A 13,097-nucleotide genomic window follows, 5' to 3' on the forward strand; every position below is an offset into this window, starting at 1 on the left:
GACAGCGGCAGACATCTGTAGAACAACTTGTAGACATCCTGTGGACAGCCTGTAGACAACCTGTATACATCCTAAGAAAACCTAAAAAACCGAGAAACCAGGTGGCTACAGTATGTCTACAGGGGTTTATACGGGCAGTCTACAGTGTGTCTGAAGATGTATAGAAGTACAGCAGCAGACATCCAGCTGAACCTAAGAAGGCATGCCTGTACACCGGTAGACATCTGTAGACAACCAGTAGACACCGCCAGACACGCTGCATACATCCTAAGAAACCAGGAGACTACTGATTGGTCTGCAGGGTGTATACAGCATGTATACAGATGTCTACTGTGACTACAAGGATAAGAAACGATTCACTTTTTTTTTCTTTGGTACGAAACGTTCCACAGGTGTCCTAAAGGACCAGTACAAGAACTTTCTTCTTCCAACTTGTCGCAGTTAGTTAAGGTCAATAGATCTAAGGACACTCGGTTGCCAGCCTATGACCTGTATCACCCCTACCAATGCAGTGAGCGCTCAAACGCCGCAAAATAGACTTATGTAGCACAAAAATTTCATAAATTCTTTATATTGTAATAAATTTTCCTATTTTACGTCTTTTTGGGTTTTCTGGCTTTGTGACACTTTATCGGTATCGCTTCTTAGAGCTTCTTAATTTTTTACCTGGTTTTCTAGTACCGGCAAGCAAGCTGCCTTTCAGCAAAAATTTTTCTGCAAAACGCCGCTCAACAGAATTGAAGAAAAGTGAATTGTCGGTTAGCATTCTCTCTTACTGCAGATTGTTTTTGTCAGTAGTACGTCGTTAAAAAAATATTGCGAGGCGAATCAGAGGCCGGAAAACCGCAATATCCTCGAAAACCCCAACTTCCCATGTACAGTATTTCCGGCCCCGGCTTAAGACATGCTGTATAGTCTGCTAGGATGCATACTCAGTGTTGCGAGTTTCATAAAGTACAGAAAACCGAATAACATAAAACAAAACTAAAGAAAACATAAGAAAACATACTGAAAAGTAAGAAAGCATAAGAAATTAAGGAAATTTATCTATTTTTGAATTTAGAATTTTAAAAATTTCGAACATTTAAGACATAAAATAATTTTAGAAACTTTCGATACATAAATTTACTTTGCAGCGTTGCAGCGTTCATTCCGGTGGGAAACGCGGTACAGGTCGTTGATTAGCCGCAGACAAGTATCTGTAGGTGTAGAATTATCTTTATTGAAATCGATTCCGTTTTTAGATTACTTTTGTTGAAGGCAGACTGATTTCTAATTTTTTCCGCACTTTTAAAAATTGCCATGTTTTACCGCTTGCCAGTGGCGAAATGCCACATGCCACTGCCGGTGGCAACTGCCAGTGGCAGGTGCCATGCCACCTTTTACACCTTGCCAGTCGACTGAGAGTCTGCTGGTAGACTGTCAGACTACTGACTGGTACGGTGTGGAGGGGTGCTTTATATATGGTCCTGGTCCGGATGGGCTCGGCTGCTATGGGTTGGGCTGGTGTGGCGACAAGCCAATGACAGAGTGCATGACGGCATGATGATGTAATATGCGGTCAGCGTTACGTCATATGACCGCGCAGGAATGTGCAGGGGATACCAACACGTAGGCTTCCGGTGACTAATGGTCGTAGTGCGACTAGTGACGATGTCGTCACAGTGGCAAGTCTGGCGTAGCACGCGATGTTAGAAGTCAGAATCGTGACGGTTGTTTAAACGAGGCAGCTGGCTGCCTATGGAATCTGCTTTGGTGTCGACTTTCGAGTCGAAAGTTTCGACTGCGCTATGGAAAGCGTTTGCGCGGAGCTTCTTGTAACAGCACTTAATCAACATTAGTGGAACCTGTCAAAACAGTTCAGGTGCAGCAACACCTCTGTCGATCGCCCGCTGGTTTAATTTGCACCAAGCGCGAAGCGCGAGGTGCTGCAATAAGTCTTCGTCAAGAGCATAAAATTTGTCTGAAGCCACGAAGAGCGTACGTCACGCTTTTCCAGTTCCACAACCCCACCATTTCCCAGTGGTATTGGCGCGCTCGTGCAATAATTTGGTTCGCAACCACCGCTAGTAATTTATTTATTTGCTCAGGATGCACTTGGCACTGCAAATTGCCACTTGGCTCTCTTGTAACACAAGCGATAGCTGAGCGCGAATACAACGGGCGTAGCAACGAACACCGTCGTCAATGCTGCCCAAGCCAGGTGATCTTCCCAGAAATAATTTCTTGCCAATATACCGTCGGAAACTGTATTCGCAACAACCAAGCAGATTCCCAAACACGCGGACACCGTAGGCCAATGCGAAAATAGAATCTGATAGTCGTCAGGGCGGCACAAAAGCCAATTGATATACCGGGCCCAGATATTCTCCTCTCATTTCTGCGCTCTCACATGGCACAGTCAGCTTGTTGCGCCTAGATACGGCAACAACGGCATCCGAGCTCTTAGTCGTAACTATTGACCGCTGTTCATTGTAGGTGTTTTTTGTGTTATTCGTAGCTCCATCCGGGAGTGGGTAATAAAATAATGTTTTGCATCATCAGGAACTAGAGAAACAGTTGAAAAGTTCTCGCATGCGTTTTTCTGTTCGTCTTGAAGATGCTACGCTTTTACCGGATGGTTATCTCTGAGCCGACAGTCTCGATACCTTTCGCAATAAAAGAAAAACGCAGTACATTAAGAGTGAAAATGTTGTACTGCGTAGGCCTGCTGTCTCGAAACCAGCTTCGGCACAGGTGGAATTACACTGCGCAAACCGGATTCGCCACAGGTGAAATTACACTGCGCAGCGCACAGATGCTCGTATTATTCAGAGCACTATCAAAATTTGATTTAATCAAAGTCGCTTTGCACCGGAAGTCATTTATATGTGGCACTATGTAATACAACGATCGCGCAGCAGAGTACAGTGAATCAGTCTTGTCTCTTCTAGCTTTTTTCAAATGATGGCAAATGTGATAAAGATTAATTTTGTAAACTAGCTACTATGTGGAATTGCAATCAGATTATTAGCGGTCTTTGTTTTGGGCAGCGCACTGCGCATACTTCGGTTTTACTCGCATTCCGACCGCTTGCAGAATACAGTTTCGCATTCCGTCCACCAGATCGCATTCGTCCCAAGTAGGAGTACAATCTTGATTTCTTTCCCTCTGTTTGTCAAAACTTGATATATCTCGTTCTCCCATTTAACTTAACTATGGTTGAAAGCTATCCGGATGTATTTCCGTTAAAGCCGCCTCTGTTTCGTAACTGGCTATAAACAGTTTTCATCATGATTGTTTAACTACTCGTAGTCCTGCGAGCGTAGGATGTATGTACCTACACTGCGCTTCGATCTAGTGCAGTGTCTGCCAGTCTGCTTTTCTGTCTGTGGACAGTGCACAATCAGTGAGTCACAGCTTGCTTGCTGTGTGCCTCTAGGGCGCAGACGGGTGTTCAATACCAAAGTTACAGTGTTCAGAGTTATGAGACGGCTTTGAGCAGCGTGTGGGATTTGAGTGATTAAAAGAGTTCTCTGCTAGCAAATAGGTTTCCTTCTGCAACGTGTAGACGTCGGTGCCGGAGGCCCGGAGCACACGCCTTTCTGATCCGCTTGGGAACTTTTCACGCATGTATCTGTTCGGCATCTTCAGTTAAACTGGACCACGGAGTGCATGATACAGTATTTACTGGTCAAGCACACTATAATTTAAAATTAAAGCTGTATTTCATTTGAAGTGGATCGCTGTGATTCGGTTTGTACCTCTTAGCCAGTGGATCGTTCCTGCTCCCTGTAACTCATGCATTTCGTTTGGAAGCATAGTTCATTTATTTCATCAAATTGTCAATAACCTCCAAAGTCTCTACCACATGTGTATTTTAAATTAAGTACGAGAGAAAGATAAGCTGAAACATTATGGAAGTTTTGGGCGTCCAGCTGGCGCCGCTCCATGTCCCGCTGGAGCGCCGCTTGCAGACGTTAGCGGTGCTGTTCCACGTCAGTACATTCCTGTTCATGGGACTGGCCAGCACCATCCTCCTCTTCATGCTCCTCTTCACCTCGCTAAGCTGGCTGTCCCTCCTCTACGCTGTGTGGTATGTGTACGATTGGGATCGGAGTTCGCGTGGTGGACGACGTTATCAGTGGGTGCGTCATTGGACCCTCTGGCGTTGGGTGCGGGATTACTTCCCGGTGCGGCTGGTCAAGACAGCCGAACTGGATCCTCGCTACAAGTACATTCTGGGCGCCCACCCGCATGGCATCATGGGCATCGGGTTTTTGTGCTCGTTCGTGACTGAATCGTTGGATTTCAGTAAAGTGTTCCCGGGCATCCAGCTGCATCTGTTGTCGCTAAAACTGCTGCATCAGCTGCCGCTGTACCGTGAATATGTCATGTCGTTGGGTCTGTGTGATGTCAGCAAAGAAAGCATTGCCTACCTTATGAAGCAGGGACCAGGAACAGCCACTGCTATTGTGGTTGGTGGCGCAAAAGAGGTTTTCCATACACAACCTGGCACAAATTTGGTTTTGAAAACCGAAAAGGTACCGGTGGGGCGGTGACTGGCCAGTCCGATGATAAGACATCTTTATCTTAATACGGCAAATTGTTATAGTTAAACACGTTTCCTCATTTTAAGCATTACTGAGCATTCATTTATTTGACTGATTTGATTAAGTACAGTAGTTTGTGTTTTTCGAAATAACCTGTTATTGACATTGTCGGTTGTAACGCAACTTATCTGTATGCATGGTCCCATGGACGAACATTGCAAAAATAATGGTAACCATCTGTACGACGGGTAGAAAGACATAGTAGCTTTGAAGTTCCCAGTATGCGCTTTATAAGGTCTAATGGCAACAACTGCTTTTACAGGTTTTGTGAAGATTGCCATTCAGTACGGGTAAGCAACGCTAACAAACGTAACCAATGGAGAAGCCTGTATGTGCCAGTATGTGCATTAGAACTCTATTTTTCATAACTGTTTCGGCAGCTTCGACTCATTTTTCTATGCAAGTGTCCTAGTGTGACAAGAAATTTTTGGTACACGTCAATCATAATTATGACCTCAGGTTTGCTTCCCGACATTTTGTTACATTTTTCGGATTTCCATAAATTTTTTAAATTTTTATATGTCTGAAAATTAGACTTCTTAAGTTTTAATAAGGTTATCCAAGAATTTCTTAGGCTTTTTAAGCTTCATTACGCTTCCTTAATGTACTTCGGGGAATGTTTTTCGGTTCCCCGAGTGTCGTCAACGAAATGTCTGCATCAGCAGGCACTTCGCTCAGCAGTCTGGTGGTGCAGGGTCTAAATTCGATTTTTTGTGAGCAGCCTTAAGGAAAATGGCCAGGTACTTAGTGTTAAAAATAGGATACATGCACTAAAACTTTTGCTTTCGCGCACTCCGAATTCATTTTAAAATCGGAAAAACATGCTATGTATCTGATGTTGGTTCACTTTCGACTTTATGGCCATGTGTCTTTTACAGCAAAGTTTCAAGAAGATCGGGTAACCAGTCTTTTGGTACACAACAATGCCTTTAAAGTTTTCGCCCATTTTAGTTCGCCATATCTCGGCAACCGGATGTTGCGCACGCAAACGGTTTTCAGAATAATATAACTATACAAATCGTTTAGCTTTGGAATGACACAAAGTGTTACAGAAAAGTGATTCGGAGTGCGCGAAGCGAAAGTTTTAGTGTATGTATCCCATTTCTGACACCATGTGCCGGACCATTTTCATTAAGTGCGAGCATGTACTTCGCATTGCCGCGAATATTGCTCCAAGTCCCAAGTGTTTCTACTTCCGCATGATATCACTTTCTTTTTGCACCTTTCCTTTTTCTCTATTTGAAATTGTGAATGCTTGTTCGTTCTACCATACGACCGCACGGGTGCGTTTGTTATTGATCATAATTTTGTCAATCTGGAAGCAGTTTGTTGTTGATTACGCTAACGGCAAGATGTCCACAGCCGTTTTTGCGTCAAAGTCCGATTTCAAACTGCCGTTGATCGTTGGTAAAGGCGGTGACTGAGACTCTGAGAGTCTCTGACTAGCCAATACCAGCCACGTTTTCATGCAATGCCATATTGTCATGACATTATAGTACGTGTTTTCGGCGCAGATTGTTATGACACGGCATTGGTCACTTTTTCAAGGGCACACCTGGTTCCGACGTTCGCCTTTGGAGAAAACGATATTTACCGTTTGGTACATAACAGCCAACCTGGGTCGTGGACTCACAGGCTCCAGCGGTTGTTCCAGGTCAAGTCCGGGTATGCTCCGGTACTGTTTAACGGCAGAGGCATATTCAACTACACCTTCGGAATTCTACCGCACCGGAAGCCCATTACCGTCGTAGTTGGATCCCCGATCCCGACGGTCCAAAACGATGATCCAAGTCAAGTAGGTAGACTGTGGTTAATTACGTACGGCACGCACGAAATTAAAATGACCAATACGTCAAAGGAAAAAGTAGATTATCATAATGACGCTAGACGGCTAGGGCTACGGCGTAAGTCTAACAAGACAAATAATAAAGCCGGTTGATGTCGTGAATTATAATAAACTGAACTTTTAAACTGTTACTTTGCACCCAGAGATATGGAAAAAAATCCAAAGAAAAACAACACATTCGTATTCCTGCTGTCGGTACCAGCTAGTATACTGCACTTTTGCGTTTTGGTTCGCTCTGACCACCGGATTATTTAACTGGGGGTATACTACGCGAATTTGAAAAATAATTATAATTTTGTACTAAACCAAAGCTTATTACATCTAATATAATATTCTAAAAGGTACTGTAAGTATCGTATCCGCATGTATTGCAACTACTAGCTCATACCGTAAATGGTTTGAATTAGGAGGAGATTGATACAGCTCATCGACGATATTTGGATGAGCTGCGGATGCTCTTCGATACCCATAAGAAGCTCTACGGAAAAGGGGAAGACAAGTTGGAGTTCGTCGACTAACAAAAATTATGTTCCTTTGGTTGCTTTTATAACACATTATTCCATCCACTCTAAACTCGTATTTGTACTTTATTTTGAGCATGAAGTGCAACATGACCGTGTCTTACTTTCTGTACAGAGTACTACTCACTCTTGCGCTATCTTGTGGTACCCTGAATAAGTTGCGCAGTTAATTATGTATTATTAGTACCTCTATAGAATTTATACTCTGCATTATTATTAGGTACTATTCAACATTCGTACTTATTTTTGCATTATTTTGCGCCTTCTTTTTTTGTTAGGGTGTGCATAATAGGCAGAATTTGGTTACTTTAGTGTGCATGCAGGTTAAACAAAGAGAAAGCGCCGCTGATTGCCTTAGACAAATCAACCATTGATGAGTACTACATCAGTACTATGTACGATATCAATATGGATATGGAAATTTCTGCATACCATGGTAGAGAACAATTTATTGCTAGAATTGACTGCCTTATCTCAGAATTAATCCAGCACTTTTGTATTGTAATCTGCAGTATTACAACTAGGTTTTGATAAAGCTCAATAATAATATTATGATCGTCAGTCGTTATCACCAGTCCGGTTGAACAATGAAAAAATGTTTCTGTAAGGACATAAATTCTCGCCAATCTTGCAGACTTATTATAAGAGTTCTACTCGTATAAACAGTTAATACTTGTGCTAAATCAGGCTTGAGTAAAATGGGTCAATCGGGAGACGCTTCAGCTTATCCACCACCCGATGCCACGGGAAACGATGTGATTAGCCTTGCTCACCTTCCAGCGACGGCACATCACGCCGCCGGACTGGACTCCGTGGATTTTATTCGAGAGTATCGCCGAGTTAGGGTGTTTTTCTAAAGAGTTCCCTGTACTCCCACGAAACGCCGAAACAGTTATTTCAAAGAAAATAAAAGCCAGAAAAACCAGAACTAAGCACTTAGAAACGCAATGAAACTAGTCGAAACTCGTCGAAACGTACTGAAACTAGATGAAAACCCGATGAAACCCGTCGAAACCCGATGAAACCTGATGAAACCTGTTGAAACTTGCTGAAATGTGATGAAACTAACTGAAACGTGATGAAACTCGTTGAAACTAACTGAAACGCGAAGAAACGTGATGAAACCCGTTGAAACTTGCTGAAATGTGATGAAACTAACTGAAACGTGATGAAACTCATTGAAACTAACTGAAACGCGATGAAACGTAATGAAACTCGTTGAAACTAGCTGAAACGCGATGAAACGTGATGAAACCCGTTGAAACTTGCTGAAATGTGATGAAACTAACTGAAACGTGATGAAACTCATTGAAACTTGCTGAAATGCGATGAAACTAACTAAAACGCGTTGAAACGTGTTGAAACCAAATCAAGCTCGTTGAAACGTCATGAAACGCGATAAAAAAACATTAAAACGCGAGGATTTTATGGGAGTTTGTTTAGAAATTTTTTGCAGAACTTCTGGCTAATACACAGAATAACACAGTGCACTAAGCAGTGGCATACATTCGGAATGATTCTAAATTCGAGCCCAATTTGTACTTGTGTCACTAGCAAAACATTCACAAAGTTATAACACCTTATAATACAGAACATTATAAAGTAGGCTGAGTCCACAGAATCATCTTTTCCAGGTACTGATTGCGGCGCTGCACGATGCGATGGAGAAAAAATATCTGATGATACTTAGGCATTTGAAACAATGCATACTGAAAGGCACCAAGCCAACTAAAGGTCTGTTCGCATGCCTGGGTGTTGCTTGTCTCTAGATTAGGATGGATTTGTTTGATGTGTTCCGGATTGTACTTAGTGTGGCAATCTCCGCTCTTGTGATTGGACAAATGAAACCCGTCAATCACTTTGTCATTCCATTAATCCAAAGGCTATTGTATGGGTACGGCAGCGGGGAGCAATACTTTGGTTGCCCGAATTTTGTCCAGATTGCACATGTTATCGTATGCGATGAAAATTTCTCCCACTTCTCCACTGGAACACCCTGTAGCACTAAGTACATCCATGCGATAAGGATCAGAAACACTTGCGAGGAGACTCTGACCTAAAAAATTACAGTTTAATGATACTGATACGATATGAAAATTCTTTAGAATTGTAAGTTTACCCATATATGGGAGCGAAACTTTCGACATGGCCACCTGCTCGCACGATAAAAGATATCCCCGCGACCTATCAATTTTGTTGTTGTTTCTCCGAGTTGTTTGTAACAAGGCAAAGTGGATGCTTCGGAGTTCGAAGGTAATTCGATTCCTTTGCTGCAGAAGTCTGATGTGCGGCTTGAAAAAAGTATCTGCATACCTAAATCATAATTATTTATAGGTATATAATTATTTCAAAAATTAGTTATTGCACTACTATCACAAAAACCTGCGTTCTGTTATATTAACCTGGTATCTCACTTTGTCGCCTTTGCGTGCGAGACTTTTGGCACTTGGTGTGAGACTGGCATTGTTACCTTAAAGGAGATTGGAAAGAAACTGTATTTGAGAACGGGCGAGAGTCGCTCGACTTGTTTTTTGTTTCAACGTTTAAGTTTGGAGATTATGCGTCGTAATGCTATGAGTGTATTGTGCACAGTCCCTTCTCATGTAAATTGGGACAAATTCTTCATTTGAATATAATTGTTGAGCGAAGCTCGCTTTGTACATACTGAGAAATAAAATCTTATAAAAAGTGAGCTATCATTATCCCAAACGCTATCCATGACTACATTAAATTCTAATTTCTGATCGGAAGAATATAGGGATATGTGTGGTGTGCATAGTAGTATTCAACTTTGTCACTTTCCGTTTGAAAACCATTTGAAAACTCTTAATGAACTCTGGAAGTCACTGCGTCTATAACGTAGAAAACGAACCTTGTATAATGCAACTTACCTTATGCAATATGCCATCTAAAATGCATTCAGACTCAGTTGCAGTTCAATGTAAACTATGATGTAACGGCAAATTAGCACTGCATTGCTCAATTCAACTTAAAAGAACGATCTATCTTGTCGACCAATGCAAGACAGTTGTTTCAGAGATAAAAGCGGATTATGCATAACCATAACGTTAGGTAAGACTGTTTCTCCCATAACAGTAGTGTTGTGCTACTAAATAAAATTAAATAACGGCCATTTACTTAGTAAAAGTCCGCCTAATATTAAAAGTCTAGTAAATAGTAAGGTTTTGGAAACAAAATAAGTAAAAGTAAGTAAATGTGCTGCCGGAATAGTAAAAAGTAAGTAAATATTGAGGTTTAGCGTTGACTAAATAAAAATCATTTACTAAATTATTTACTAATTCGTTTTATCAAGCGTTATGTAAAATTGGCTTGTTAGCCGCCGCCTCTCGCAGGTAAAGTGAGTGTGCGCAGTAGTTGGCTGACAGCCTACCGCCCTAAAAAGCAGCAGTATTTACTTTTCACTGTTTTCAGTATGCGCCTGCATGGCTGTATAGCTCTATTAATGCATAAGAAAATTTTCTGCGCCATTTTCAGTACTTTTCAGCGCTTTGAAACTAACGCAATTCGACACTTTCAGTCCTAATTACATTTATTTAGTAAATTTACTTTAATTTAGTAAGTAAATGTCCTTGGAAAAAATTGAAATAGTAAGTAAAAAGTAAGTAAAAGTCCCGAGAAATTTTTAAATAGTAAGTAAAAATAAGTAAACTTCCAAAAGCAGATAGTAAAAATAAGTATATTGGCAAGGACTTTTACTACCCAACACTACATAACAGTGTTAAACAGCAATGTATGGGGCGCTTATTCGATTTAGTAATGTCATAGTGCACCGCAGCCGCTCAAATAAACAACTGTTTACAAAATATATGCAACGGTATCAGTTGATTTCTGGAACATTTATTAGTGTTATTACATTAACTGGCTCTCTCTTCCGAAAAAGCAATTAACCTCTAACGATTTAGGAGCCCACTCCGAAAAATGTCCCAGTTGGCCGTACATGACCTTCTGATTTCTAGGCAGGTATGGCATGGTGGCCGCTGAGCAGATTGGCTACTATAACGTCATGCCCACAATGCAGATTGGGGTGCCTATCGATATCGCCACCGCTGAACGTCTGGATACCCTCATCGCCCAAGCCAACGCCCGGTTCGCCACGCATCCCCTTCCCGGCCGCATCCGTACCATCGAAACCGTAGCACTGCGCGTCTATAGCAGCGGCTGGGGTACCGACCCGGACTGTACGGCATGGACGGATAAGCGCGATTCCACTAGCGAGACTGTGCTCAACATGCTGCGCATCTTCTACGTAATCGGTGCGCCGCAGTCCGAATCCATCGGGAGCTGCGATTTCGTTCCAAATAAAGTGGGTGAAGCCCGGGAAGGTCGAACGGTTCGGGAGGAGTTTCCACGAGTGCTGTCCAAGGCGCACCAGTGGCTATCCGACCAGCCAGCGTACCTGCGTGTAACGAATGTCCAGACGGTGCATTATAAATATCAGCAGGATACCATGGCTATAGATACGCTGCAGATGGCGTACAAAGAGAATAATATACATGCGCTCTACATACGCTACCTACGTATGGCGTTCGTTCTGACGAATTCCAATATGCCGGGACAGAGTAGTGCCGGACAAGTGCGACTAAATTCCAGATTATTTACGCCGGGAATACTAGCGTCACCGGGGTGCTGCTCCGTGGGTAAATTCGAAAATCAAGCCCAGGCATTAGTATTAGTAACGTCTAACATTCAAGGGAAATAGCCTGGTACATGGCACTGAACTCGTTCACTGACGTTTTTGTTTTCGAGCAATTCTCAATCCTCATTTTCTGTTGATTTATATCTCAAAGTTCGAAATAAGAATGCATAATAACGCGTATATTTGTGCACGAATATGTGTTTAAATTAATAGTACGGTAAGCATGATTATAATCGTAAATTCAGTACGCAGACTGAACCAACCAGATCGCGATACCTAACCGGTACAATACTTACTGACGTTACAGATTCGAGAACGTATGTCGGAATGGATACGCGCGACCCGCGCTAAGATCCTTTCCGTAGAAACGGTTTCCATGCAAATTTTCAGCGGAGCAGAATATGGGCAGGGCTTCGATAGCATGGACACATTTGATAATGCCGTAGCGTACACGCGAACTCAGCACGGCGGTGCCGGTCATCATCATCATCACGCTGGGCATCATCACCACCACAACCACTACCGTCATAACGCTCACCAGCGAAATCGTAGAGAGAGAGGAATTAATTTCCGTTCCACCACTAACCATTCAACGCCATCCATAGGATTAGGGCCATATTTAGGCCCAGAACGCCATCTGATACTGTATCGTGTGTACTTGGATGGAGAGTATCCCGATCCGATGGGATACAAAGAAGTCAGCACCACTCTCGAGATGTACATGCAGCAGGACAACGCTACAGCATGCACCATTCTGTAGCAGTTATTTGGCTCAAAACCTAGCAGAATTAGTAAAAGCAGTGATTTATTAGGGATGTTTGTGATTCCTCTTTACGTTGCAAATCGGAAATGGCGTTTGCCGGCAGTTGTTACAACGGGACGAAAAAGTGTCCAGTATTTATTACGGCACAAGAGCCGACAACCCCAAACGGACTTCAAGTCTGGTCAAAGCTAGTTAGGCGTCCAAAGATTGGTAATCTTGATTGGTGGGCCCAAGATTCTTGCGGCACGGTTTGATTGCTACGGCAAAAGTTTGCACAGTATTAGTGTAGTATCAAGAAGAAACTGACTTAAAAATCACCTAATTACTCAGCTCCCGGGAAATTCTGCGGTTAAAGCCACAAAAGGATCGGTCGAAATTTATGGATGGCATAATGGAAACGAATCCTTAAGAGTTTTGAATACGCAATACATGGAAAATTTCCCGCAGTGTTTTTTTGCTAGCACCAAGTTACCAAGGTACGATTATGTTCTCCAGTGAGCCTATTGCCCGCTAGCAGTGTTTTGCGCTTACGGACGCTTTAACCCAGATACTGCAGTACTTTGGGATATCGGAAACGCGGTAATTGATATGATATTATTAGTGCCGTATCGATTAGCCCCGGCCAAGTTCAACGAAACCTTATTAATTTTTGTTCTTTAAGTTTTGCTGCACCATGTCTCACCAGCCGGATGGTGCAACTTGCCCGCGAACAGTTATC

General features: G+C 42.6%; 1 protein-coding gene across 1 annotated transcript; it reads left to right on the forward strand.

Moving 5' to 3' along the window:
• The first annotated feature begins 2,976 nt into the window (after nucleotides 1-2,976).
• LOC129602500 (2-acylglycerol O-acyltransferase 2-A-like) lies at nucleotides 2,977-7,183 on the forward strand. Its single transcript, XM_055501526.1, has 4 exons — nucleotides 2,977-4,522; nucleotides 4,853-4,882; nucleotides 6,141-6,387; nucleotides 6,846-7,183. The coding sequence occupies exons 1-4, from the start codon at nucleotides 3,897-3,899 to the stop codon at nucleotides 6,954-6,956; spliced, it is 1,014 nt and encodes a 337-aa protein (XP_055357501.1). The 5' UTR covers nucleotides 2,977-3,896; the 3' UTR covers nucleotides 6,957-7,183.
• Nucleotides 7,184-13,097: the final 5,914 nt, after the last annotated feature.

The sequence above is a fragment of the Paramacrobiotus metropolitanus genome, unplaced genomic scaffold (genome assembly GCF_019649055.1).
Source record: "Paramacrobiotus metropolitanus isolate TYO unplaced genomic scaffold, Prichtersi_v1.0 Parri_scaffold0000515, whole genome shotgun sequence".
NCBI classification, from domain to species: Eukaryota; Metazoa; Tardigrada; class Eutardigrada; order Parachela; family Macrobiotidae; genus Paramacrobiotus; species Paramacrobiotus metropolitanus.

Coding starts and splice junctions, on each gene's coding strand:
- LOC129602500 (XM_055501526.1), top strand. CDS start 3,897: ATGGAAGTTTTGGGCGTCCAGCTGGCGCCGCTCCATGTCCCGCTGGAG. Junction 4,883..6,140: donor AAGATTGCCATTCAGTACGG/GTAAGCAACGCT, acceptor CACTTTTTCAAG/GGCACACCTGGTTCCGACGT. Junction 6,388..6,845: donor AAAACGATGATCCAAGTCAA/GTAGGTAGACTG, acceptor GGTTTGAATTAG/GAGGAGATTGATACAGCTCA.